Source organism: Meriones unguiculatus, chromosome 11 (genome assembly GCF_030254825.1).
Source record: "Meriones unguiculatus strain TT.TT164.6M chromosome 11, Bangor_MerUng_6.1, whole genome shotgun sequence".
In the NCBI taxonomy this organism is placed as follows: Eukaryota; Metazoa; Chordata; class Mammalia; order Rodentia; family Muridae; genus Meriones; species Meriones unguiculatus.
In genome coordinates, this window is record NC_083359.1 from 79,725,576 (window position 1) to 79,752,215 (window position 26,640).

Sequence of the window (26,640 nt, forward strand, 5' to 3'; positions counted from 1 at the left end):
GTTTCTGAAACCCAGGTGTCCAGACTGCACCCAGTGCCACACAGCAGAGAAGTACCCCCCACCCCCAAGGCTTGCAAAGCTCAAATTAGAATTCTAGTAGAGAAACTTCAGGCTTCAAATGACTTATCCTTCCCACAATGCATGAGACGATCTATAAATACATATTTTAACATCGTGGAGTTTCAATATTATTACACGTCTTACTTGATGTCAGGTTTTGTTAAATGCATGTCGTTATCTCAATTCACAAAGGTCAGCCGTGGCAGTGGAGAAGAGAACTAGATGTAAGCCTTAAAAAAAATCCTTTTACCAGTACATGTGCAGCTCAGATAACCTGGTCCTTTTCAAAGAGCTCTGGGCTTTTTTTTTTTTTTTCACTCCTTTCAAATGAGACTTTAATGAGTATCATGTGGATAAACTCTTTGCAGAGGTTTGAAAAGATCCAGAGAAACACTGTGGTAGGGACAAGTAAACCATTTTGGATGAAATCACAAGCCATTTGAATGCTTCTCATCTCTCTGGTTGTGGCGGAACCTTCTGGCTGCGTCTTTCCCCCACAGGAATGTTTTCGTCTCCATGGCTAGGTAAACAGAATGTGTGTGTGCGCGCGGTCGCTCGATCCCTATTCATGCCAGCACCGAATGGCATACAGTGACCTACTTCCAGCAGCATCCACAGAAAGCTTCGTGGCTTTGCATGGAGGCTGATTTAAAAAGCCACCCTCCACTTCTCCTAGCTCCCACCCACAAGTGCCCTGAGAGATGGCAGTCTATGGACTTACCCAGGCCCTTGTTTTCTTTCATTGATCATGCCTACTCTCCATATTGATTTCACTTTATTCCACCTTTGTCCATTCCTGGAAAATAAATGGGTGGGTGGGCAGCTTAAGAGGAAGCTAAAGTGTCAAAGAATATTGCTTACGGGTGGCAAGGGATCAGGTGTTTTATGTAGAATCTCCTTATTTATACATAGTGTTCTAAAGGTTTGTAGCTAACTGGCAGATATTTAGAAATATTTGTATGTGGAAGAGTCCATACAGAATCCTAGACTGAAATTACAGTATCCACTTCAGCCAGCCCTCAGTCTAAAGAAAAATAGAGGGGATTGCCACACAATCAATCCACAGGCTAGCCTAATTTGAAAATCTCTAGAGACTGCTGTCCAGTTGGCATCCAAAAATATGCTTACCTGCCCCTGACTTGGTGGGGTCTGCCTATCACCACTTGTTATGCCCAATTTAGTGACATCAGTAAGAGGTCAGAACTCGAGAGATCTTCCATCCCATCTCATGAAGATGCATCTGAGCTCTAAAGGTGGCCACAGACTTCCTACCACACCCTGGCTCATTGCTCTGTGCGCCCTGTGCTTTGCTTTGTCATCACTGGGCCCCTAGTTTGTGTGTCATGTAGGGTGGGTGTCACAATGCTGAGAGCACAGACATTCAGTTAGACCTTCATTTAGTCATGGGTGAATTCTCTACTGCAAATCAAGAAGGTTCTGATTACCAGAGAAAAGAAATTCCTGTGCTCTTGTTGGTAGCTGTTTGGTGTTTCGAGCTGTCTTGATCTAAAGCTTTGCTCCAAATAGTTGTGTAGTCATCAACTGAAGTTTCTTTGAAGGAAGAGGAGAGAGAACAGAATGATAGAAAACAGTGAATTGAATGCAGAACCAAAATAAAAGCTACATTCCTAAATGGTCCGTGAACATCTTCACAAAAGAATTTCCTGGCTCTGAGAGCTCACATTTTGTCCATTTAGCTATGCATTAGCAAGCCCACTCTCCAGGCAAACCATCAGCGATCCTGGCATCTATGCTGGCTGAATTCAGGCCCAGCAGGGAGCGTTGTCTTATATGGTTCTCACTCTGGGATATGGGATCATCCGACTTCAGAACTCCAAAGCAGATGGTCCCTGTGGTGAGAGGTGCAGTGCATCAGCCAATTCAGCCCAAGGCCCATCTTGCTCTGGCTGGTCTCATTTCCGCACTGACTTTGTCCTTTCTCTCTACTTCCTTCTCCTCTGTCTGCCCCTCATCTTCCTTCACAGATGGCCAAGACACTAATGTGCTGCTGTCATTATGTTTATGAAACAAGTCGAGGCCTTTAGAGGCTGCTGTTCCTGAGACATTAAAGACTGGTGTCACTTTGATATCAGGGCGGAGATTTGCAAGATAATTAGTGATCCCTGCCTGTTATTAACCCCTGACTTAAGCAGGTTATTTTCTTACAAAGGTGTTGAAAGTTAATACCACTGTTAATAGTTTCAGCCAGAAGACCATAATGAAACCATGTGGAAAGCTAGGCCTACCATCAATATCCTTCAAGCTCTGAAATTAGGGACTGGAAAAGGAGAGTAAGAAAGAAAAAAAAAAAAGTGGGCTTATTCTGTCCTGGGCCCATTTTTGGTGACAGTTTCAATAGTCGCTATCATATAGACAAGACACAATTGTTAACTTTGGTTTAGGTGGTTGGTCTTGTACAACTAATGATATGAACTTTGTATTTTAATTTGTGTATATGTACACGCACATTTGTGGAGGTTAGACATCAGATTTTCTTTCCTAACAGACTGTGTTTCGTTGGTTGTGGTGGGTTTTGTTTGTTCGTTTATCTGGTTTTTTTATTTTTTTTGTTTGTTTGTTTTTGCTAGTCTTTGTGATCCCACTGCTTCTACAATGCCCCAGTTACAGGCTTGTGCCCACTTCTTAAACAGGTGCTGGGGATTTGAACTTAAAGTGTTCATGCTTAAGCAGCAAGTGCTGCTGTCACCTACTGAGGCACCCTCTTCCCAAATTAATCTTTTCCACTCAGGAAAGCTCACAGTGGGCACTGCGACAGAAGATCGTGGAGGTGGGGTTCAGTTGTATATTCAGAGGTACTCTCTTTTACATGAAATTATTTCACAAATAATTTAAAGGTATTTACATCATCTCATTTAAAATTAAAAATAACCAATAAATCTAAATAATTCAGAGATCCCCTCCCTCTTCTTCTACTAGCAAGAGACTTGCTAAGCAGTGCATTTTATTGTTCCTTCAATGGAACTAACCCTTCTCTAACTCTGTTATTGGGAGAGTCTCTCAGAAAGCATTTTATATTTGGTTTGGAGAGAAGGTTCTGTTAGGATGAAAATAAGTTTGAAAAGCCAAGGCCTTTCAACAGGCAGAATGGCCACCAGGGGGTGTCAAATTCAACCTTGAAAGATCACAGGATCAGTTCTGCAGGTGACCTCAGCATGAAGCCAAGCATGGGTAGGTTAATGCCACCTCCTGCCTTGACCTCAGCCACCACAGTATCTCATTACCACTCAGCTGAACTCAGCTTGAAACTCAAGCTTGCTGGCAGTGAAAAGGGGTCCCAAGATACCCTAACATACTCTAAGCAATTCACTGAATTAAATGATCCTTGAGATTTTTCCCCAATTAAATCCATACTCCGATTGGAATTGTCTAGTTCATTGAATGAGGGCATGGTGGATCTGGTACTTAGAAGGAAATTCTGAGACTGACTTTTAACAACTCAGATCAGGTACTCTCAGCATGAGGCTGTGCACAAGGAAGGGAAAAGACATGTGGATAGGAAGGGCATGTTGTAATGACAGGTAGAAAAATTTGTGCAGCAAAGTTTTGAGTGTCCTGAAATAACCCCACAAAGAGACTACAAACTCCCAGCCCACAGGCTATCATTAGAACAATGACTAAGGCTAATTAAAAGTGATATCATCTCACTCTGCCTTTTCCAACCCAAGATTTCTCTCTTATGACTTTTCCTGCTCCGTGTTCTACCAGTACAGTACATGGAGCTCCATGGTTCTCTCTTGGAAACCAGATATTTGCAGCAGCATGATGAGGGTCTTCCTTTACAGATTGGGATACAGTGTGATGTTGGGACTGTATTTGAAGTCTCCGTCCATATCCTCTTGATCCAGGGTGGAGCAAAGGTTAGATCTGAGAAGACGTTTGACATTATCTGTGACACTGAACTTAACATGCTCTCTGGAGACAGAACCATGGGATTATCAAAGCTACAAAGGAATCTTGAAGGTTATCTATACAGTTGCATCCTCACAGAGATGAGGAAGCTCAAAGCGAGGGAGCCTGTTCAAAGTTCCTCAAACCCATACCTAGGCCTGCTGAGTCCCTGAAGAATGCAGAGTCAGAGCCACAGTGACACCTAGTTCTGATGTTTTCAGCCATTTTTATTCTGAGCCTTGCTAATCATTAACTTGGTTCACGCTTCTGGGAATAGAATAGTGAATGATTTCCCTCTAGCTGTGAACTTCTTAAGATGGCACGCAAGACTCTTCCATGTGCCATTAATCTGGATTCCGGGAGTTAGGCCCCCCATGATTCTTCTCTATCCCCCCTACCCCTGCAGCTTAACCAGACCTCCTGTGATTCTGACGATGTGGATGTATTTCATCCTCTGTCCCTTTGCACATGCTGTGCTCCTCGGCCGGGATTATGTCTCCAGCATCCCCCCTCCCCCATTCTATTACTTCCCATTAGTGTCGATCCATCCAAGTCTCACCCAATGCTCAGCATTGCTGTCACTTCGCCCAGGCCACATCTGCAGTTTCCTGCTGGACGAAAAGCATCGTGAGAGTGGGAGTAATGGTTTAATTTCCAACTCTGTGCTCCAGGAATGTTTATTGTATATAAGGAGGAAAAGTGCTTTGCTTTCTTTGTATTGCAGGATTTGGGAAGGTACTGAAGACTCGAGGTTTGTAGGGGCAGAGAAAAACACGGTTAGAGCCAGGAAATCCTTCCCTTCCTGGAGACCTCAGCCCCACTTAAGTGCTGAAAGGATCAGTGCTCATAGCAATCGTGGCACCTGCGACATCTGGAAATTACCATAGGGGGTCCTGTTGGAATTTGTTTTATTCAGTACATTGCAGCAAATGTCCTCTGTGAGCCTCAGTGGCCATCCTCTTTGGCTTTGGATTGGAGTAACAATTCTGTCACCACCCCAATTTGCTCCTTGGAGTCTCATGACTGGCTTGCATTACGTTCCTTCTTAAGATAGTAACATTCATACCAATGATATTACACTATGTTCCAAGATCAGATCTCAATCATGTTGGTGACGAAGTGAGCGGGACATTTACTATGTCCTGTGTACGTTTTCATTAGCTGATCAGGCCAGATATAGCATAAATATAAATAAGTTCCCAGTTTAGCAATTTGAGCTCTTTCATGTCAGATCCTATCAGGAGAGGGAAAACTGCCAAGGATGAAGCTATCATTGCATAATTACCTCGAAGCTAAGAATTGATGAATGCCCTCGGCAAACATAGTGCCCTCTTTCCTTCACCTCTAGCCCTCTATGGTGAACCAAATCTGTGCAGAATCATGATATCACTATTCACAGCGATGGGAACGCATAAACTGCAGAAGAGTTCAGAGGGTTAGCCTGGAAGCCTGTGCCAGAGATTCTGTATGCTAATACCACTGCCCCATGGAACTCTTTGTAGGGGTCCTAAAGGCACCCATTCTGTCCTTGGCACCCTCATGCCTAGTACCATGGAGTGTAATACCTTACTCCTCATGGAAACATTATAGGCACTCATAGATATAAAGTTTCTTAATGAGCTGATAAAGATGTTCTAGAATTAGACGGTGGGTGATGGTTATACAACATGATGAATACATGCACACACCAAAAAAAAAAAAAAAATCTTGGCTATATTAAAAGATGACTTTATGGCAGTATATGGTACCTCAATTCAAAAATAAGTTGTGTGATACTAAGACCTAGAACAAAAAGATTAGATTAAAATTGTAAAAGACCGCATGGCTTTCCTACCTTAGGTCTCGCTCTCCCCCTCTCTCTGTCTCCCTCTCCTCCCCACCTCCCTTCTGTCTGTCTCCATGTTCTGAGGTCATGCTGTCTGCTCTTGTGAAAAGCATATGTGGCATCTAATGGCTCATCAGTCCCTGTTCTGTGTCAAGCTGGTTGACCTTGGTCTAGGTACTTGCTTATTTTTGCTTCCATGGTGAATGCAGGGGTAATGAGTCTGACCTACTTGATGGAGATCTGCTGGGAAACAAAATCTCGTTTGTGAAGTGATTTAAAGGGACAGGTGCTAGAACCCTCTGAATAGTTACAGAAAGGGCTGAGCAGCAAGCAGACACTCATGGAATAAATCTTAGCCTGGGTGGGGATGGTTCTGAAAAGAAGCTGGACTTGATTATGCCATCAAATACATTACCAGGAGCTGGAATGCTGATGATTTTTATCTTTGCTGAGATGGGTACAGAATTTGGTTGCTATGCAGTGGCAGAACAGGGGTTTGGGGGGAGGGTATATTTCTGGGAGTCTTTTACTACTCTGAAATCGTGTGAAGTCATGAAGAGTGCCTGACTGCAGGATATACAGCCATGTGCCTGGAAGAGTTGGTGATTATTGGGCCTGCACTTAATTTGTTTGACTCCTGCTTCTTTAAATGCTTACCTTCAGAGATGCATTCAAGGGTGTTTTCTCACTTGGGAATGTGGAGGACACTATTTTAAAAACTGGTTCTCAACCTTCCTAATGCTGTGGCCTTTTAATACAGTTCCTCATGTTGTGGTGACCCCCAATCATAAAATTATTTTCATTGCTACTTCATAACTGTAATTTTGCTACATTTATGAAGCTCAATATAAATACCTGATATGCAGGTTATCTGATATGTGACACCTGTGAAAGAATTATTGACCTCCAAAGGTGTCACGACCCCACAGATTGAAAGCTGTTGGTTTAGAGGACCAGTGGATGCAGGAAGCCAGCGCATCACCACTACACTGAACAAATGGGGACGTGCCTTCTGAGAACCAGGTCTGAAATGCAAATCTTCCCTTCTCAGTCTCTTTGGCCTCTGAAGCTCCCTGGATTCCAGGCCAATCACATGCATGATCACGGAAGATATACTAACCTTTCAGATGATAGAGCCTTCCAGGCAACAGAAAAGAGGCACTAAGCATGAAAGAGAGACTTTGTTGGCAGTATCCCCTTCCCAATCTCAGGTTTCCTCTTCTCCCTGATGAGTGTAATATTGAGTGGGGAGGCCATCCTATCAGGATCTTAGGACAGTGATTTGTGTCTCATGAAGAACCTCAGTGTCCTACAAAGACCAATGTATATGCCCATCCCTTCCCCTCATCCTCACTCATTACTTGCTTGATCACCCCTTTACTTTTCCTGTTTACCATGAGGCATCTTTTTCCTCAGAGAAGACCACATTCTTACTTTCTTGTATGCTTTACTGAGGTCAGTTCTTCTCGAAGTCCTAAAAAGGTTCATTATACATATTCAGTCATGGTGGGCTGCTTTAAAACATTGTGGTTAGTACATGAGTGCCTAGCACGGGGCCTGGTGCAAAGCACATGCCCAGTGTGTGTCTATTAAATGAGTGGCTAAATCAATAAATAATATCAGTGTGCTCTTCCATAAATAGTGAGGGATAATTATAAATTCCATAAATATTTAAAATTGCTTTCCTCTTTATGGTTGTGATACTTGATGAGAATATATTCTAAATGTGTCTATTAAATCTTTTTTATATCTCTGGAATAATTTTTTTGGCCAAAGGTGATAAATTTTGAGAGAAGGAGCATGTCTTTTGAAAATGAAATCTTATAAAGTAATGATTTGTTAAAGTGTGTATAGCAGAACACTGCTTTTCCTTTTGAGGTAGCAATAGCTGTTAAAGGAAACATGCTCTAAAGACTTAATGGAGTCCTGGAAAAGCTGGGTTAATCAGTTTTCTCCACTATGGGATAACCCAGCACTCTGATATGATATTGCTGAGGAATAAGACAAAAGATAATATGTAGCCCTGGTGTTCTGGCAGCAGCACCTTGGCCTGTACTACTGAAGAAGGCAAAGTTGTTTGTTTGTTTTGGCATTTTATATTGCTGATAGCCCAGCTTTCGTCTGAGTTCCTCAGGACGGAATGAGTGTTAATATCAGTGATAAGGGCCCAGTTCACAGCACTTTCTTCATCCATCTGCTTTGCAAAACTAAGGAGGAAAAGAAAAAAGAACCAAAACATTTCTTTATCTGTCCTGACAGGTTATTGGATGTCTTCAGCAGACTGTGCAGCCTGTGAGTGTGGTTTCACAAACAGGCTGGCAGTCCAGGTGGCTCTGCAGTAATCTCCCGGGACTGTCCCATAAATGCCGGTTCTCTATACCGTAATTACCAGCTCTCTCCTTGGTAGATTCACAGGCATCTAGGGGTAATTGCTGGGGAACTCATACATCCCGATTTACAAGAGGCAAACAACCTTGTATTTACCTCAGGGGGTTATCAGGTATTCAAACTGTGCAATGTAAGTGATGCTATTGATCACAGAACGAGGGGAAGAACTTGAATTTTCACCTCAGTATTTTTCTCACTGGGTGAGAGTCTGGCTCACTAGATTTATCATAGAAAAATCTATAGGGGATAATTCTCCTCTCTTCTAAATATCTTGTCCTTCTTGACTTTTATAAGCAGCAATAAGTCTGACATAACCATAGTCAGAACCCTTTGTTGTCTGCAGACAGAACTGGCTTGTTGGTACCAGAAACTAAGACTGTGAAATCTTGGTCCAGTCCAAAATCTCAGTCTGTGAATTTGGTGGCTTTTTTTCTAGAGATCTCAGGGAATACAGAGGACATCCCCCTGGTGCGCTGGAGGCAGCAATGGCTGGAGAATGGTACTTTACTTTTCCACATCCATCATCAAGATGGTGTTCCAAGTCTCCCTGGGCAAGACCCAACTGAAGAACCCCAACATGAGTCGGCAGAAGAGGAACTGAGGATCCTCCACATCTCAGTCATGGTAAGAGTAGGCTAGCTACAGCCTTCTGGCCTCAAATAGCCTGTGTTCACCTTTACGTTAAGAGTCTTGATGCCAGCACTGTACTCATCAATTATTTTGTTGTTGTTGTTGTTGTGATAACAAAATATCTAAGGTGATTGCTTATGAAGAGGCACACACTTCTGGAGGTCAAAAACATAGTACCTGTATCACTTTGCCACTATTAACATCTTAACAGAAGAGATGGCTCCAACCATGGGGCAAGTATGGAAGAGGCTGTAACCTAAACAGAAAGCCAGAGAGGTACTACAGCTTCCCCCAAAGACTTTCTCGGAGGCTCCACCCCTTAAAAGTTCCACACCAACTCCTAATCCTGCCATTTGAAGGACCATGCTTCCAACACAAGAGCCTTTCAGGGAGAGGGAACATGTAAACCGTTTGTAATAGAAAGAGCTGTATGAAATCTCAATCCAGAAAGATCATTGTACATGGTGATGTGTAAACTTCTCATTTGTGGAGAATGCAACCACATGTGCTCTGAAAGTTTCAGCTATTTCTACAGCATCATTTCCTAAAATGGCTCTTTCTAGGAACATACCTATATGTTAATATATTGGAAATTTTTAGAGAACTTACTCCATGAAGGTGCTGTTTTTTGTTTTTGTTTTTGTTTTGTTTTGTTTTTCCCCCCAATGGCTTAGTCTCCAAGCTGCTTGCTACTACCAAATCTTCTTTCCTTTTAGCTCAACCAGGAGAAATCAGCACCCTGGTTTTCTCTTATCCCACAGTGAAGGGTATGCCAATAGATACTCTGGAGCCCAGTTTCAAAACTTCACCACCATCACCCAATCTATATGGAAATGTGAAGTCTCAAGAACATGATGAAATTCTTCCTAAAGGACTAGGAACTAGTACTTAAAAGTAATACTAAAAGTGGATGGTTATAATGACAGGTGTGTGAGGGATGTGGGGGCTGTTGGAAATGTTTTATTTACTGGTGAATTCTTAGCAATAGAACAACGTATGCACATGGTTAATGCATTTTAAGTCTTTGTGGAATAAATGCACACATTTTCGGTGGAGACAGAAAGTGTTTGTTCCATTTGACATCTAATGTGTTGATGAGCCGCTGTACTATCTATGCGAAGACCCGAGAATATGTTGGCACACGGGTTATGTATGTAATACATCGCTATGTCACTGCTAATATGCTCACAACTGGCCCAGTCTAGGCCTTGGTCTAACCTTAATTCATCTCTTGTTGTGATATCATGACATATTAGTTAGTGCTACCCAGCACCGCATTAGTCTCCGCTGCAATACAGAGAGCAGAGAAAGTTTAGGGTATTTTGTTAATGATTGAAGCCTGGAAGGAAACTATACATTCTATACAGCATGAAAATCTCCATTATTCAAAAATTAGGATGAAAAAAAACTGTCCATAAAAATCTGAGTTATAAAAAAAACCTACCACATCTATATTAACTTAACTATTTAAAGAGGCACTTGTCCAGATTCAACGTCTATTCATCTTAATGAACTTTTTTATAGTTGAGTAGCCGTGAAGCTTCACTTTGGAGATTATATTTCTATTATCAATTGAATTTTTATGCATGTATTCACTATGAAACAAACAAAAAAGAAATCCATGGCAGAGCTGAAACTAGAAAAACTAGAAAACTGAATAGCTTCATATTCTCTTTTTTTTATATAACTCATCTCCCTTTTACCTGAATTCTTTCCATCACAAGTTCTTTACAATAAAGTGATTTTTTATTTTTTTAAATACTGATATAAATCTCTCAAAATCTCAACCTTCTATTTCTTCTCCAGTCAGTGTCCTCATAGATAACTGCAGGGATAGGTTAACTACATGGACGCAGGCACTTTGTTTAAACTACGTGGTGGAGAGGAATTCTTGAACAGGAAATTATGAAGCCCAGTGTCCAGGTGAGACCATAAATGAAGTGAAGAAGGGAGACTACTCCACATCGCAATTGAAATTGGGCGGTTGAATCATGGGAGACAGTACTTGTGGGCCCTTTATAGAAAGCTAGGATTCTGTCCCTGGGAAGTGTGCCTTCTTGAGCACAAGTTATGACTGCTATAGAGTGGTCAAATCAAGCAGTTGAACCCAGTTAGCTTGGGACTGCATCACTTTCACATTTATGACACCATTTGCTCATTTTCTCCCGTAAGCACCTGCCCCCAAACGTGTGCTCCTAAGTGGTTTTAGTTCTGTTTCCTGTTTCATTGAAAACCATTTCAGAGGATTGTCTGCTTCATACTAAAATTTAAACATGCTTAGCAACGTAAACCATATAAACCTCCAAGGATGAACATTTTGTGTGATTGTGCCAGAACGTGAGCCCCTGACCCTTATGTATTTGGACCAAGGCTATGTGAGAAGTGGAGGTTGTCAGGGGAAAAGGATATAGGGTAAAGAACTGGCCAAGGCAGCCTGCCGCTTCCCTAGAGGTTGAATCACACAGTCAGTGCAGCAATGACCCTACCATCCATCCTTAGAGTGAAGTGTTCTGGCAAGTTCTCCAGAACTCACACATGTGCATGCATGTTCATTCATAGCTTTGAAAAATAGAAAGATGCTGGTCAAGGATGCCAAGGAAGTTTAGGGAATACATTGTGCTATACCAATAGCCTTGACACCCTACACATTAATGCCTGTGTTGAAAGCCCTTGAGCAGGGATTAGTAGACAGCTGACACTAGGATGAAGAGGAAACCACCAGCCTTGAAGCTAGCTTTGAGATCTTTCTTTCATATGCTTCTAGTTCCCCATCACAAACCATCAATAACACTTAATTTTCCAAATAAAATGGGCATTTCTTTCAGCTTCCTTTTAATTTACTGTATCTCATTTTTAGCCAAGCTGGAGAAGGCGGAGGCTTAAAGTGAAAATGTATAAGGATGGCAAGTGTTGTGTTGCCTCTCCCTTGGCCTCTGGGATGTGGTCAGGCTTCACCACTGTGGATATTTAGAAAGTCTTCGACCTCAGCTGTGATATGGGATCTCAAAGTGAAGAGACAATAGCTGCCTTCCAGCCCATCCTTATAAAAAATATGGCTCTTCATTGGAGCCTGCAACAAACATACCTGGCCTTCCTGCTCTGCCCCATTCACATTCCACACCACCCGCCCACACATGCTTCCTCGCCATCCTCAGGCTGCTTCTCCAGAAACAGTTTCAAAGTCTGAAGTTGTGGATCTGCCCTCAGCTCAGAAATCAAGCCTGAGGGTATCCTGTTTGAAGATGTCGTTCCGAGAGTCTCTGATGGTTTCTTCTGAAGCGACTCGGAGATTGGTAGAGTGTATTAGATTCACTTTATACCATATCCTTTAGAGGTAATGTAGGCGGCCATTTGAGGCATCTGGAGTAGCAGCCCAATAAGTGTCAAAAAACAGTAAAACCCTTTGGCTAGTAACAGTCTTGGACAATGATGTACACATACATGACATCACCCCAACTCTCTTACTGATGAAATAGGAATAGCAGGGCTGTTTGTTTTCCTGTGAACTCTAATGACCAATAATGATACTCTTTTTGGATTGATTGAAAATAGAATTATTTGAAAAAGAGAAAAGGTTATTATCAAAATACAAACATGTCCCACTGTTTCTCCCCCACTAAGAAATTGTATATTTAAAAGCTTAACAGGCAATCCTAAATATTTCCAATATATGCAGTGGGAATGAATGATTTTGTGAAAACCTTCAACTTTACATTTCTCTGTATTCACACTTTCCTCAGGTGTGTTGGCTTAATGCAGAGACTAGCATTTACTTTCATATTTTGCTTTCATTATATTTCATTTTAAACACAACATATAGGGAATGATAAAATGACCAATAAAGGTACCTGTTTCATCCTTCTGAGATTTTACATGAATGAGAATGTGCAAGCTCTCTCTCCAAATATGTCCAGTGCAAATCTGTTATCAGCAAAATCGGGAGCTTGCACAAAACCAATACTCCAGCTGGATGCTTGGCAATTTAAAACTTGAAAAAGCTTTCTTTTTTATTTTTCAATCATATCCTAAATTTTTTGAATCATTTTTTTTTCAAAAGAGTCACTATTTCTTCATTGCATACAGTAATTGGATTTCCCTCCTGAAATCTCACATTATTGCTTTGAGGGTCAAAGGATATATTTTAACCTCCTGTATGATTCAAACTTGGCTGAAGAGATTTATTTCAAAATTTATAGGATAATTGACATTTAGAACCATGACAGTATAGAAGCATATTCTTTTGCAAACTCCTGAACAAGTGATAGCAGAATTGATGAATTAAAACTGAGTTTGAATTTTAAACCAAAAGTTAAAACACAAATCCTTCAGCAACAAGGCAAATTGTTTATTCCACAGAAGACTAGATTCCTACTGCTAGAGAAATGCCTTTTGAATGTTAACCTTCTTAGGTACAACTTACAAGGTTTTTTTGGGGGGAGGGGGATGTCTTTGAGCCACTGTGTATCTTTCTGAGCTTTTTTTTTTTTTTTTTCAATGCAGTTTATTCAGGAACCTTGAACAATCATCGGACCCTGGGGAAAGCCAGCCCACAGCTTAAATAGCCTCTGGGTAGCCAACCCCAGCGTGCCATGTGGGCAATGCAGATAGATCCACATACATGGAAGCAAGCCAGATCCTCAGCCTTAGCCAAATGTGGAGTTGTTTGTGACAGAGAGCACTCACCATCGGGAAGGTGGAAGGCGGAAAGCAGCTCCATCTTTAAGGCGCGGCATTACGCAGCTCTCTGCAGTTCCCCCTTTTTGTTTTAGACGCATCAGGCAAGAGTAGAGGTCTGATCTCTGATATTAGAAATAAATTGGGACTTTGTACCGATGTTCATTTAGGTGTCATCCACCCAAAGAGCATCAGACCCGTCCGATACCTTTTTCTCAGAGGCGGGACCTGGGGCATCAACCCGCATGCAATCAGACATGCTCTTCTCTGGGTCGAAAGCGGCTGACCCTGAGTGCAGTGCTTAGCCTCGCATCCTGAGCATAACATTTTAGCTTTTTATGGTAGCCAACCATGCTTGGGGAGACTGTCCTGCTTCAATGGCTGTAAAGGCCTGAATGATCATGGTTGCATCCAGCCAATCAGTAAGGGCTAAGCGCTGTCCCAGGACCACTAGCCCTAACCTAAGTGTTTGAAGATAGCATCTTCAGGCTCTTGTAACCTCTGCCTGTCAGTATTCTCATAGGCTTTCAATCCTTGGGCTCCTTGCTCCTGGGAACTTCATCTTACTTAAGGTATAAGGTTTTCTTTGTGTTCGAAGACAAAAGAGATGGCTGAAACTGCTAAAGAGTTCTAGAGTTTATGAAATAGAGAAGGAAATTGAGGGAAGCAACATTGAGAGCCCAATTACTCCAAAACCTTCCCAAAGACACCTATGGGTGGCTTCAGTTTGCAGGGCTGCCCACAGCACTGTGTTAAAAGTCGCCATCCTAGCTCCTACTGTTCTACCCAAGGTCAGACCAGTTACCCAACCATCACATGCCACTTTGCATGGAGCTGGGTTTCATTCATTTCTAGAGCACAGGCAACTAGGACATAGCAGAGTGGTCTCGAACATGAAAATCATTGTCATCAGGGCATGAGAGACAGAGCTGGATGCTTTTTCAGTACCTTTTTAACATCAGCAAATTTACTATAAAAATTTGTTAACAAATACATGAATCAAGGTCATTTTTGCAGGTGTATTGTCAGCCAATATTATTCATGTCATTCAAATCAGGAGGCCCCAATTTAGCAAGGCCAATCCTTTGATCCTCAAGAAACAAGTGGAAATGCTTAGGCATGTGTTACACTACCAGGAAGGAAAGGACTGGAATAGTAAGTCAGAAACAACAAAAGCCAGATCCTGATTCATTTGCTTGCCATTCAAGGCATTCGTCACACGATTGGGCCAACTTATTGGTCATACCCACATCTGTCAATAGCATCACTAGATATTTTCCCATTCATTAAAAAAGAATGGAAAGGGGCAGTTTCTAAGATTATCAACAAGCTCCCTAAAACAATTGTCTTTGCTCCGTTTGTTTGGAAGATAGCTGCACAAAAACCTGGAGGTACGTTGGTTCACTGGGACGGATGTCCAGACCTTAGTAGGGTTTGCCCTGCAGACCTCCCTTACCTGTCACAGTGGAATGGCTCTTCTGCCAAGAAGCACTAGGCTCAGCTATGTGTGAGTTCCTTTGCTGATTCAGTGGCTCATCCCTCCTGTTCCTAAGCGGTGCCTTTCTGTGTCCCTGTACATTCAGAGCCTGGCTATCGTATAAACCTGTTCTTGATTTGGAGCTGGAGGCATGCTTTCTCATGCTGATTTTACCACTTTGGGCAATTTACTGACCTTTCTGGAAGCTTCATTATCTCGTCTGTAGGATGAGTGCATTGCTGAGGCCTTCCAGCATTAGAGAGCAGAGCCTCACTTGGGCTCTGTGATGGAGACTCACTACAGGACTTCATATGGAAAAAAAACAAACAAAACAAAACAAAACAAAAAAAACAACAACAGTAGATTTTCAAACCATAGGTTTCCATGACTGGAAGGTTGGTTTCAGCCTCTGAGGTCAGAGTCTGGCTTTTTCGCACCCATTTCTATTATTTTGTTGGTATGAATTAGTGTCTTTGTCAGGTCCACTCTGTTTCTTTTCTTTTCTTTTTCTTCACAGATTTCATGTCTGAAGTCTCCTTTACTCTTTATGTCACCTTACTGATGACCTCTCCTGACCACAGTTTTCCCAACTTGGTTTCCACCATTTCTGTTTTCTTTTTCTTTAATTCTAGCTCCCAAGAGCTAGAAAAACAGAGGGGGTAGCATGGATCTAACCAGTTACCATAGTTTCTGTTTGTTCAATGGTTTCATATCATGTTAAGCCATAGGTAGATATAATCCTAATCTTTTCCTATTGGCTGTAGTTAAGGAGGAGTGGTTTTAGTAACATTCTCCTGCACAGCATGGAACAGAATAATTATATATATTATATATGTTATGTAAAAATTATATATGTAATATAATGTATATAACAAATGCTGAATAACAATGCTTCCACTGTTTATTTGTTTATCATGGTAAGCACACTAATATTTAACCTGAGGAGCTATGAGTAGAGTCAAAAGGATGCAGGCATCATCACCATCGCTAACCATCACCACCAACACCTCAATTATCAAAATCTGAATTTGCATTTGCTACATGCCAGATATTATTTTAAATGCTTTCAGTGTATGAATATTTATTTTCTAGTCTCATCACAACATTCTCCAGTACAAATTGTAACTGTCTGGTTTTACAGAAGAGATGACTAAGGAATAGGAGGGCTAAACCCTAATTTAAACAGCTATTAATTTGTTGACCTAGAATTTGAACCTGGGTAGTTGGCAGAGTTTAGGCTCTATATGATAACATGTGTGTCTTTGTTGCTGTGTGCATGTGTGTGTACATTTGTGTGTATGTATGTGTATTAAAGCATGCACGTAGACAACGTGTGTGGAGGTGAAGAGAGAACCTTACCGCACTAGTTTTCACCATCCTCTTTGTTGGAAAGAGTCTATTTGTTGTTTTTCTGCAGATATACAGGCTAGCAGAGCCATAAGCTTCTGGGGCGAGTTCATCTCCGTCTCTCATGTCCCAGCAGGAGCACAAGTATCTGTGCTTTGCACCCAACATTTACATGGATATGGGGATTTCAATTCAGGTCCTCATACTTGTGAGGCAGGCACTTTTATCAGTTGAGCATCTCACTAGCCTTATTGTCCATATTTGCAGAAAAACCCAATTCAGCTCTGTCCTAATGGAAGTAATCAACCTGAATTTTGTACATATATATATATATATATATATATATATATATATATATATATATATTCACTAGCAGCTTGTATAATTTTGTGGACCTGTGCTGAGCCTCATCTGATACGTTCCCCTTTGTTGTTTTGGCACGTTGAATATATGAGCACTAGGACCCACTGCCATGCTAGAACACAGAGCATTCTGGGCCTAAACCAGCAGCTGACCTCAGAAGCTCAGATTCTTTTCAGCTCCACTAAACCCACCTGCTAACGTTGGCTTCCACTGCCCCTCCTCACAGCTGGCTTTGGGCTTATTGGCAAGGAAAGGAGAAACTAGTTGGGGAATTCCAACTCTGAAATTGTTAAAGTCACATAACAATAAATGCAGCCTTCTCTCCATATATAATTTCATCCTTTTGCCAGAAAGTTATAAGAATCAGAAAGATCTTTTTAAGCATTGCTGATCTGCTATAGATTTAAATGAATCGTTGACTCATTCTCTCATTTCAATATTGACTCTTTCATTTGACAATATTTTTCAGACTTGTTTTAAGATACTAAGTAGATAGAAATTAAATATTACAAGGTTCTGCTTTCACAGAACATGTAATCATTTTATTAATACTTGATGTTTGGGAATAGCCCCTGGCAGGCCTGAGAGTCAGGTGAACCGGCTGCCTCCTTTCCAGCCCTTTCACTGTTTGTATCGTCTTTCAGTTTTGCTGCAGATCCTAAACTTCAACGAAAGCTTTCAGCTTCCCCAGCTTTCCAGACACCAAGGAAAATAACCAACAGGCTGAATTCTCACAAAGACTCTGCTGACTTTTAACCATTCGATGTGCTATTCTGCCCAGAAATTTAATTCATTTCATATGGAAACTGACAATATACTTTTGAGTATTTCATTTTCCCAAATCCCTGAAGACCCTGTTAAGAGCAGGAGTCATAATCTTCGTGGCGTTTAAGTCAGAATTCAGGGATTGAGGCACTTAGTGTTCTTGCAGAGGACCCTGGTTTGGTTCACAGCACCCACATGGATGTTTACAACCAATGGTAACTTCAGTTCCATGCGATTTAACACTCTCTGACCTCTCGGGCACCTGCACATATGTGGTGTAACTGGCACACACATATTCGTAAAATAAATAAACTTTGAGCCAATATTCAAAATAACGAAACTTGCTTACTGAGCCCTTGTATTCTATCAGCACTACTACACGTGATCATTTTTTTTTATGCCTAATGCCAACAATTCTCCAGAGAAATTTTGGGAAATGGGTGAAAATGACTCCGTGTTCCAGATGTGAAAACTGAAATTTAGGGAAAAGTCAAATGCACCATGAGGTGTGAAGCCAGGATTCAAGGTTCTCCTATCTACAGTCCTCTTTGCTACAGTATTTCCTGAGTAGGAAGGTAGCTTCAGGGTTGCCTGGTCTGTCTAGATTTCCAGACTTCAAAGTGGTTTCGTTTCTTTTAGCTAGCACAGCAGAAATGCTATACCTGATAGAGATGAGGAAGATGTGTTTGGCACTGGGCAAATTGCTACCACAGTATGTTCTCTAAGCTACTTCAAAAGGTGAAGAGCTGCTCTGGACAGGAAGAACCAGGCTTCCAACCAAGACCGGCGCTGGCTCTGAGTAAACACTAGTCCTTGAGAAGCCTATTAAGCCTATAAGTTCTACAGCACTGAATCTCAGTTACATAGTTTACTGCAAGAGCTTCACTATCAGAGAGACTGATTCAAATCATAATTCTATTATTATTAGATTTTCTACTGACATTGTGGAAATTGCTTTATCTCTTTAAACTCTCTTTCGGACAGGGATGGTAATAGATCTTACTCAAGGGGCTGTTTTGATGATTACATAAGGGATTCTTATAAAGCGCTTCCTACAGTGCCAGCACTATTGGAAATGCCCAGTAAATATCAGCTAGGTAAATTCTCAGAGTACTGTGCAAACTGCCTGTAACAATTCTGTGTGCAAGTTGTTACCCAGGAGGCCACTACCTCAGAGAGCCATAGAAGCAGCTGGGTTCATAGTGACTCCCTCCAGGAGTCCTGGAGGATCTGTGCTTAGGGAAAAGATTGAGGCAATTAGGACCACGAAAGCAGCAGAACTGGTCTATTACAAACTATAGTGTGTGTTCATGAATATCCAGGCCCTGATAGGCCTTTATTTCATTGTTTACAAGGTTTCCTAGCAGGTAGCCTAGCAAGTATCCTATGGTTTAGGATGATAATCCCATCTCCAATATCTCTGGATCAACTTCATTCCTGTACTTAATTTTTAATCAAGCCAAGTGATATCATTACGGGAATTCCTTTTCTGCCCAGGTATCCATGCATATGAAGATTGTTATTTCTTCCCTTCCTAATCAGGAAAACAAGACGTAGAACAGTGGCAATACTCATGGCTAACATTGTGGAAAAACCCAGAGATTCTGATTCCTAGTGCTTTTGTCTTTTTCCAGACGATACTGCTGCTTCTTTTTAGCCTATCAATCACTCAATTGGAGGATTCTCTTATAGACCTGAAGGAGCCTTTAAATCTGACTGTAAACTTTCACCCTCAGGCTCTCACTGGAGACATAATAGACTTGAATATAGAAGATGGAGCCAGCTATAAACCCACAGAGAAAACCCTTGCAGGGACGAATATTATCTAAACTAAGGGCTTGTAGAGGGCAGCTGGTAAGCCTTTTCAGCTTTGAGGGCATGTAAGGTCTATTTCAACTGCTCAACCTCTTGTCAAAGCAGTTCCCAAACTACCATATGTAATATGTAAATGTATTGGTATGTCTGCTTTCCAACAAAACTTTATTTACAAAACCGAGCAGTGGGCCACATTTAGGACTATAGACTGTAGTTTGTGAGCTTCATCAAACAAATTCTCATCTTGTCTTTAGAACATAAAGAGACTGAAATGTAATAACCTGTCAGCTAAGTGCTGAAGTACTGTCTTCACTGTGAAAAATGATAACATACTGGTTTAGTCAGATCTCCATAAATTGATTATAATCATTGCTTAAGGCATAGATTATTCTTGTGAGAAATTGAAGGCCATGTGGTATTCACAAATTAAGATGAACTCCAAGCACATCATCTATTTCTATGAGATATTGATGGGTTTAGTCAAGACACAGGTTGGTGAGAACAATACAATGCTTATACTTGACAGGAGAATATAAGCAGGATATTCACTGATGCTATTTCTCTTCTCTGTAAGGGTGATGATTCCTACTTGGTTTCAACTTTGCCACATACCATTGACTTTTATGAAACGTCAGGATATGTAAAAACACTCCTCTGTAGCAAAACACTATAAATGTATGATGGTGAAAGTAGAACCATGCTTTTTGGCTTGTGTGGGGAATGGTATAGGATGCTTTCAAAACCCACTGGTTTCTTGCACCTTTGCTGAGGCTCAGGGTGGACAACGGCTTTCTGCCCTGGCCTTATCACATCAACTTTTCAGTATCTGCTGAAGTTCAGCAGAGGTTTTGCTTTTCTGGGACGATGATGTCAATAGCCCTGAAGTTGTGGGGAGATCTGGGAAGGGCAGGTACTTTTAGCTGCTGCCTTGCTATTTCTGATTCCTCCCATCCTCATACCTCTACCACTGCTGCTGACATCCTCGAATAGCCAGAGATGAGTCAAGTTGCTGACTAACTTGGGATGAATCAGATGTCGATTTGTTGGCGTGTGCTGTGACTGACAAAACTAAGAGCTTCATTGAAGAGTATCTGGAACCGGCCAGTCTCTGAGTCTCAGTACCTGTATCTGGGATTTGTACAACTACGTGTGGTGCCCTGTGGTGAAAATTCTGCTACCAAATAACAGAAAGCAGGCAGGGCTAGATGGGAGATGTGTGTTGAAGGTGTGGTGCCAGATGTAAAAGACTTCAGCGTTCATTTTCTTCTGTGCCATACCTTATCTAAGGAAGGTTATGAAAGGCTTTGGAACTCAGACATGTACACACTTGGGGTTTGTAAAAGTGGGCACGACAGAACCTGGCATTTGCTGACTTTGGGTGGATTCTTACAGAATGAGGTAAGTTGTCATACAGACAGAATAAACCTGGGAGGATTCTGTATCCTAACAGTGATATCAAAGCAGCCATCTTTTATTCACTTTTCTTTTTCTAAAAGTCATATAGTATGCATATCCAAGTTATCAGTCCTGGATTTCAGTAGTTACCAATCCTTCTCAACGTCCCATGGCTTAGAGCCAAGGCTTCAACGTTTGAGGCCTGCAATCATACAGGGCCTGTTCCCTCTACTTGGACTCCACCTAGGGTGTGGATAGCCTCATGCCAAAAGGAGCTGTGCTGGTAACTTCTATGCAGAGCTTCATAAGTCTAGATTTAACCCTTCTAGCATAGACTGTATGGACCTAAATCATGTCAGTAATGAGGAGAAATAGACCAATGAAAAAAGCAGCTTGGAGTTACAAAAGGCCATTGAAATCTAAGTTGGGGAACAAAGTCTCCTTTTTATCAAAACCCCGTGAAACTTCAGGTAGAACCCAATGAGTTTTCATCTCAAAGTATAAACTTTGGCTGAAATAAACATTCTGAAAACTCTAAGGGTTTTTTTCATGCCATATCTTAATGTACTCTGTATTAGCATTTTAATTTAAATTGACTGATGTAACCAGCTTAATCTTATTTCACTCTTTATCAGACATGAATATACCAATAAAAGCACAGGTTTGACGGTTTACTCAATTATTTCAATGCAGGTTAAAAATTATCTTTTATAACACTAATGATAAAATTAAAATGGTTCACACTTTTCACCAGGCATTGGCATACCATGTACTAGGAACCCATGGGCAGGGTCTGGCTTCTGCCTTCCTTGGGAATCTCAGGGTAGATGACCTTGCAAGTAGCCTTGGGCTATCACGTTCTGGTGTTTGAAAGTGAATGACGTGTGGGACACAGAAGTCCCTGGTTGACATACTTGAAAGTAATCTATGAAGAAACTTTCATTCCCTGCAGCAACTCAGCTCCCCCCCCGCCCCTATTTTCCATTCATTAACATGAAGCAATAGTCCGTGGGGAAAATGGTGGGATAGTGTGGTTATGTGTTAGGTAGGATGGAAAAAGTTCCATCTGAGAGAAACATACTTCTTCCCACTGTCTTTGGTTGGGGCCTTGTGACTGTGATCTCTCCCCATAGCAAACAGGAGTCTCTTGGCAGGTGTCAGAACGTACTGTGCTTCTCGTCACACAGTGTTGGCTCTCTCCCTTCAGGTGTCTCCCTAGAACTGCTTCTGGCTTTCTTGACAGGAAGCACTGTGGATGGAGCACCCCCAGGACCCCGAGAAGAAACAGGCTATGGAGAAAGCTCCCAGTCTTTCTTAGCTTCGGGGAACTGGATAGAGAGGAAATTCTTGGGGGAGATGGAGATCTACAGGAGGAAAAAGGAATAGTTTGGGAACGGAGAGTCAGACTTGTGGAATAACAGTGGCGGGAAGTTTCTAGAATCCCTTTTCAGGTGGGCATTCTGGTTCTCAGCACAAATTCTGGAGAACACAGGCAAAGAAGGTCAGTCACGCATTTCACCAAGTGCAGGTTTTTCTCTGCCAGCTTGGACACCGTCCCATCTTCCTACTCCTTGTCCCCAATCAGGTCACCAGACATAGCAAAACTTTGTGCCTCTTTGATCAAACTCAATGTTGCTGCTTATTTTTTCACCTAATGCCATGTAAAGGAAAAAGCTAGAATGAGAAGTGGGCCTTTAAGCTATTCTATGAGGTACTAAAGGCACATCTAAAGGTCTGATTGTTGCATTCAGAAAAAAAAAAAACAAACTTGTAAGCACTACCTTACCAAATTAGTATCCTTCCGGTTGACTAGCCTTGTAGAGAAAGAACAGCCCAAAGGAAAAAGATGGTTATTTCATTTGAAGATTATCTCTACAAATAAGTAGTACATTTCCATTATTCAGCAACTGCTTGCTTTTTATGATTTATCAGCCAGGATTCCTCTTTCTGTGCCTACTGAATTTCTATCCATATGCCCATCACAAACATGGAGCCAACTAGACTGCCCATCTTTCGCCAAGCTTATCATATTTTCCTGATACTTTGAGAACCTCTCCCTCCCTCTTTGTGCCAAGGCAGGGGTTCAGCATCTGTGTTCTTCTTCTGACATGCTTTTGAAATGCATCACCAGGTTCATGAAACCCAGCTCAAACTGGATTCTCTTCAGGGCAAAGTGCCTTGAGGAGTACCCTCCACTCAGAATGCTAAAGTCCAAGGTATCTAGCCTGTCACAGCCTGACCCTCATCCTACATACACCATTTTAATCTTCTTTCTAGCCACCCTGAGCAGCTCAACCATGCTTCCTGGACCTCCTTACTGTTTAATACTTCCGTGTTTTAAATAGTGATGGCTCTTTGATTCACAATGATTTTATCTTTGGGTGGCATCACCTCTTCTCATTCTTCAAAATTCATCTTCACCTCTTGATTTCCTCTGTACCCAACTCTCCTTCCCTCTGGGTTAGGTTGTGTCATGACGTATTATTTTCTCATTGTCCTTATCTATGTATGAGGGTGTCTCCCATGAAAAGGCACTCATCAACAGGAAGCATTACACACTTCTGCCTCCTTACTGAGCACTTGGCCTTCTGCTAAGAGACCATAAAGGACTCTGGTAATAAAGAACACACTGCCGTGTGAGAAAGGCTGAACAGGTCTGACCATATGGCTAAAATTCAGAGACGAGACATGGGATGGCAGAATGACTGGGAGCCGGTAACCCACCAGTGACCTCCTCTGTGCTACTAGACCACAGATGGATGCTTTGATTCCTGCCTCCTCCTTTCTGGGGGTCATGGCTCCATTTCTTCGATACATTCGTGGGACTAGAACCTTAAGTGAAGACGGTTACGCATACCAGAAGTGGTTGACCACGACACCATATCTTTTCCATATTGCAAATATAATGTATCTCATGCATAAATAAGCATACCATTATCCTCATGATGGATTGTATGAAAAATTTCTTGCATATAATAGCAATGTACACATATTTTAGTTGATACTGAGTGTGACAACTCCAGTTCTGAGTGTCAGGAGGCATAGTATGAGTCCTGGGATGAGGCTACATGGTGTTATGCATTAAAGAGACCCCCCCCCCGACTCTGGAAGTCTGAGGCCTTCTTTACCAGCCTTCTCAGGGAGGAAAAAAAAAAACCCAGCTATTCCTTGTTTTCTTGTCCTCACTGGCTGTTTTTGCACTTATGCAATTTGCAGCCATAATGTCATGATACCTGCTATGTCCCCATCAATTGTTCAGCTGTGGGAAGTGCATTTGATCCTAACAATGAGTAAAGTGCTGAAATTTGTGACTGGCTTCCTTTTCCCATTAGAGCAGAGTCAGGATTATAAATGACCTATAATAAGGTAGTTCATACTCAACTCACATTCCGGCATGCTTTCTCGACTGCGAAAGAGAAAAAATATAGTGTTATAGCTAGAGTGGTATGCGTGGGGCCTTCAGTATGGCTGTGAGGTCTACCTAGCTTGTGAGTCTAATCTGTCATAGTGCAGTGACAGAGAAAACTGCTGGTTGGCAGTATTTGGTGCTCCTGCAAGCCAGGTTATTTCCTCCAACTCCAGAATGGAGGTAGCAAGAGTGTTTCTGACCACTTTCCAGTCACTGTAGAAACAGAGACACAAGTGTAAGTAATTTTGCAAAAATAAGTACACATGATGTACTGATTTTTTTAAAATGAGAATTAGAGATTTAGTTTCTAAGCAAAGGGTCTTTAAAAAGCATAACACTGTCCATTTTACAAAATGTGATACAGGCTGCCATGGATAATTAAGTGCTAAATAGATGTTAAAAATTTTGATGACAAATTTTTTTGACCCCTCTGGTGATGAGACTATTCATACCGAGCCCTACAGACTGGGGCAGGAACAGTGAGATCTGAATACAAGCCAATTAACTTTACCGAGTTTTGGGGGTGGGGAATGTGTCCACTGAGTTGAGCCCTCAGCCATCTCAGAACTTTTTGCTAATGGCGCCAAAATGCATGTGCCAGAGTGAGGTTGGAGAAAGATACCAGGCTTTCTGAAAACACAGTCCTCCTCCTGAACTGATGGGCGAATCCATACCACACACTGCTATTGAACAGCTTGGAGGTGAGAACTCTCACTCTACTCTAGCTGCCTTCTTCCCATGAGGATGTGTAGCCAAGTCTGTGGCCCAATGAGCCAGCCCAAGGGCCAAACAGCTACAAAGACAACCAGATACAAAGACAGCTTCCCAGATGAGCTTACAAATGATGTGAGAGTAATGCAACTTGTGTTTTCTCAACTTCACTGTCACAGTGGGGTCAGTTAACCAAGAGTTGTACTCACTAGGGCTCAGCCCTGTGCTGGAACATCTTCTAAAACAAGGGTTCTAGAAGGTATTTGTATTTAAAATGTGCTTCCTGCATGCCAGTCTAGCCAGCACTATGATGTGAGGAACCCAAAATTATGGATTCAGGATTCATTGAAACCAGCATATACTTCAGGAGTTGGAAAATAACATACCAGGAGGAGGACATGTGCAGGGCTTCTAAGAGTGGAATGAGCTTGGCAAATAGAAGGGGAGGGTTTGGGTACAAAGTCATGCCAGGAAACGGCATGGCAGAGAAAGAGTAAAAAGGCTCAGCAATGGGGATAAATAACAAGTGTATTATCTTGTACCTCTCTCTCTCCCTCTATCTCTATAGCCCTCTCTCACACATGCATACACACACACACACACACACACACACAGAGGGAGAGAGAGAGAGAGAGAGAGAGAGAGAGAGAGAGAGAGAGAGAATAGAGCATAATGTGTTAACAATAGAAAAAGAATAAGCCACAACCATTTTTTTTTTAAGTAGAAAACTGAAACTTCATGAACACTGTGATCTAATTTAAAATTAATTCATAATGACCCTACACATTGGCTGGCAATGGTGAGCCCAGGGTCGCCTGCCCCAGACACAAAATTAGACATCGGCTTGGCAGAAGAGGTTGGCCTCATCAGTTGCCTTGGAAGCAGGAGTCTCTGCTGTTCTTATATCATGTGATCATCTCTGGCTGGATCAGGCTGACCCATGAATTCACTCTGCATGATTGAGCCACTGATCAGTAAATTAAAATCTGACAAACAATAGCACAGTTAAGCCTTTTGTTGCCTCCCCTGAGAGACAGGGGGAAAGCCAGGGCTCAGCTTCAAGCTTTGCTTTGCCCTGGTCCATCTTTAGCTGGTAAGCATCCGGCTTGTGCCCAGGGTCCTGGTGTATGAAGCAGGTGTCTGACTGGGAACAAAGCAAGCCACAGTCAGTGAAGAAGAGAAGCTTCTGTGTCAAGTTCTCTACCTCGCTCCTTCACCATTTCACCTGATCCCAAAAAGCCAAGTACAAGAGAGGAAGCCTAAAAACCAGAAAAACAAAGCTGGCAATGTGTGGCAAGGTGGTGGTGGTGGGGGATACCGGGGAAGGAGCAGGCCTGTTAGGGCAGTTGGGGATTTATTTTTCTGTTGCTTTTTTATTTTTTATTTTTCACATTAATGATGGGAAGGATTTGAAGACTTGGTTAATGACTTTGCCAGCAAAAAAATGTAATTAGCTGAGGACAATATGCTGCTGATGTTGGAGCTGGTGGTTTAACGAAGCCTGCCCTAATGAGGATGTCAGACTCTCACTCAGATTGCCCTTACAAACCAGGCCTCTTCTCCAGCGTTTGTGCTTGATTAGCTCCAAAGAAAAACTGAACACCGCACATTCTTGAAAGAGAGAAATAAGAAGCATGCCAGTTAGTGCATAGCCCTGGAGAAGCAGCTCTGGCTGCCTGAGCTCTGTCCTCATCCTCTCATGTTTAAGGCTTTTGGCAAGGGCTAGGGGCTTGGAAAGGATCTTGGCAGACAATGCTCTGATCTTGCCTGGGTATCAGCATCTCCCCTAAGCCCTAAATTCTCTCTCTTCTTTCTTTTTGCTACAGTCTTCAGCTCTATTGTGCCTCTTTCTTGGGGGCCAGAACTGAGCCA

At 42.0% G+C, this 26,640-nt stretch overlaps 1 protein-coding gene across 3 annotated transcripts in view; it reads left to right on the plus strand.

The window, feature by feature from the left end:
• Astn1 (astrotactin 1) overlaps positions 1-26,640 on the plus strand; it is a 321,092-nt gene that overhangs the window by 110,481 nt on the left and 183,971 nt on the right. For all 3 annotated transcript variants that reach the window (XM_060364528.1, XM_060364526.1, XM_060364527.1), the window contains exon 2: positions 8,619-8,806. In XM_060364528.1, coding sequence (XP_060220511.1) covers positions 8,619-8,806 — 188 coding nt within the window. The remainder of the gene's footprint in view (positions 1-8,618; positions 8,807-26,640) is intronic.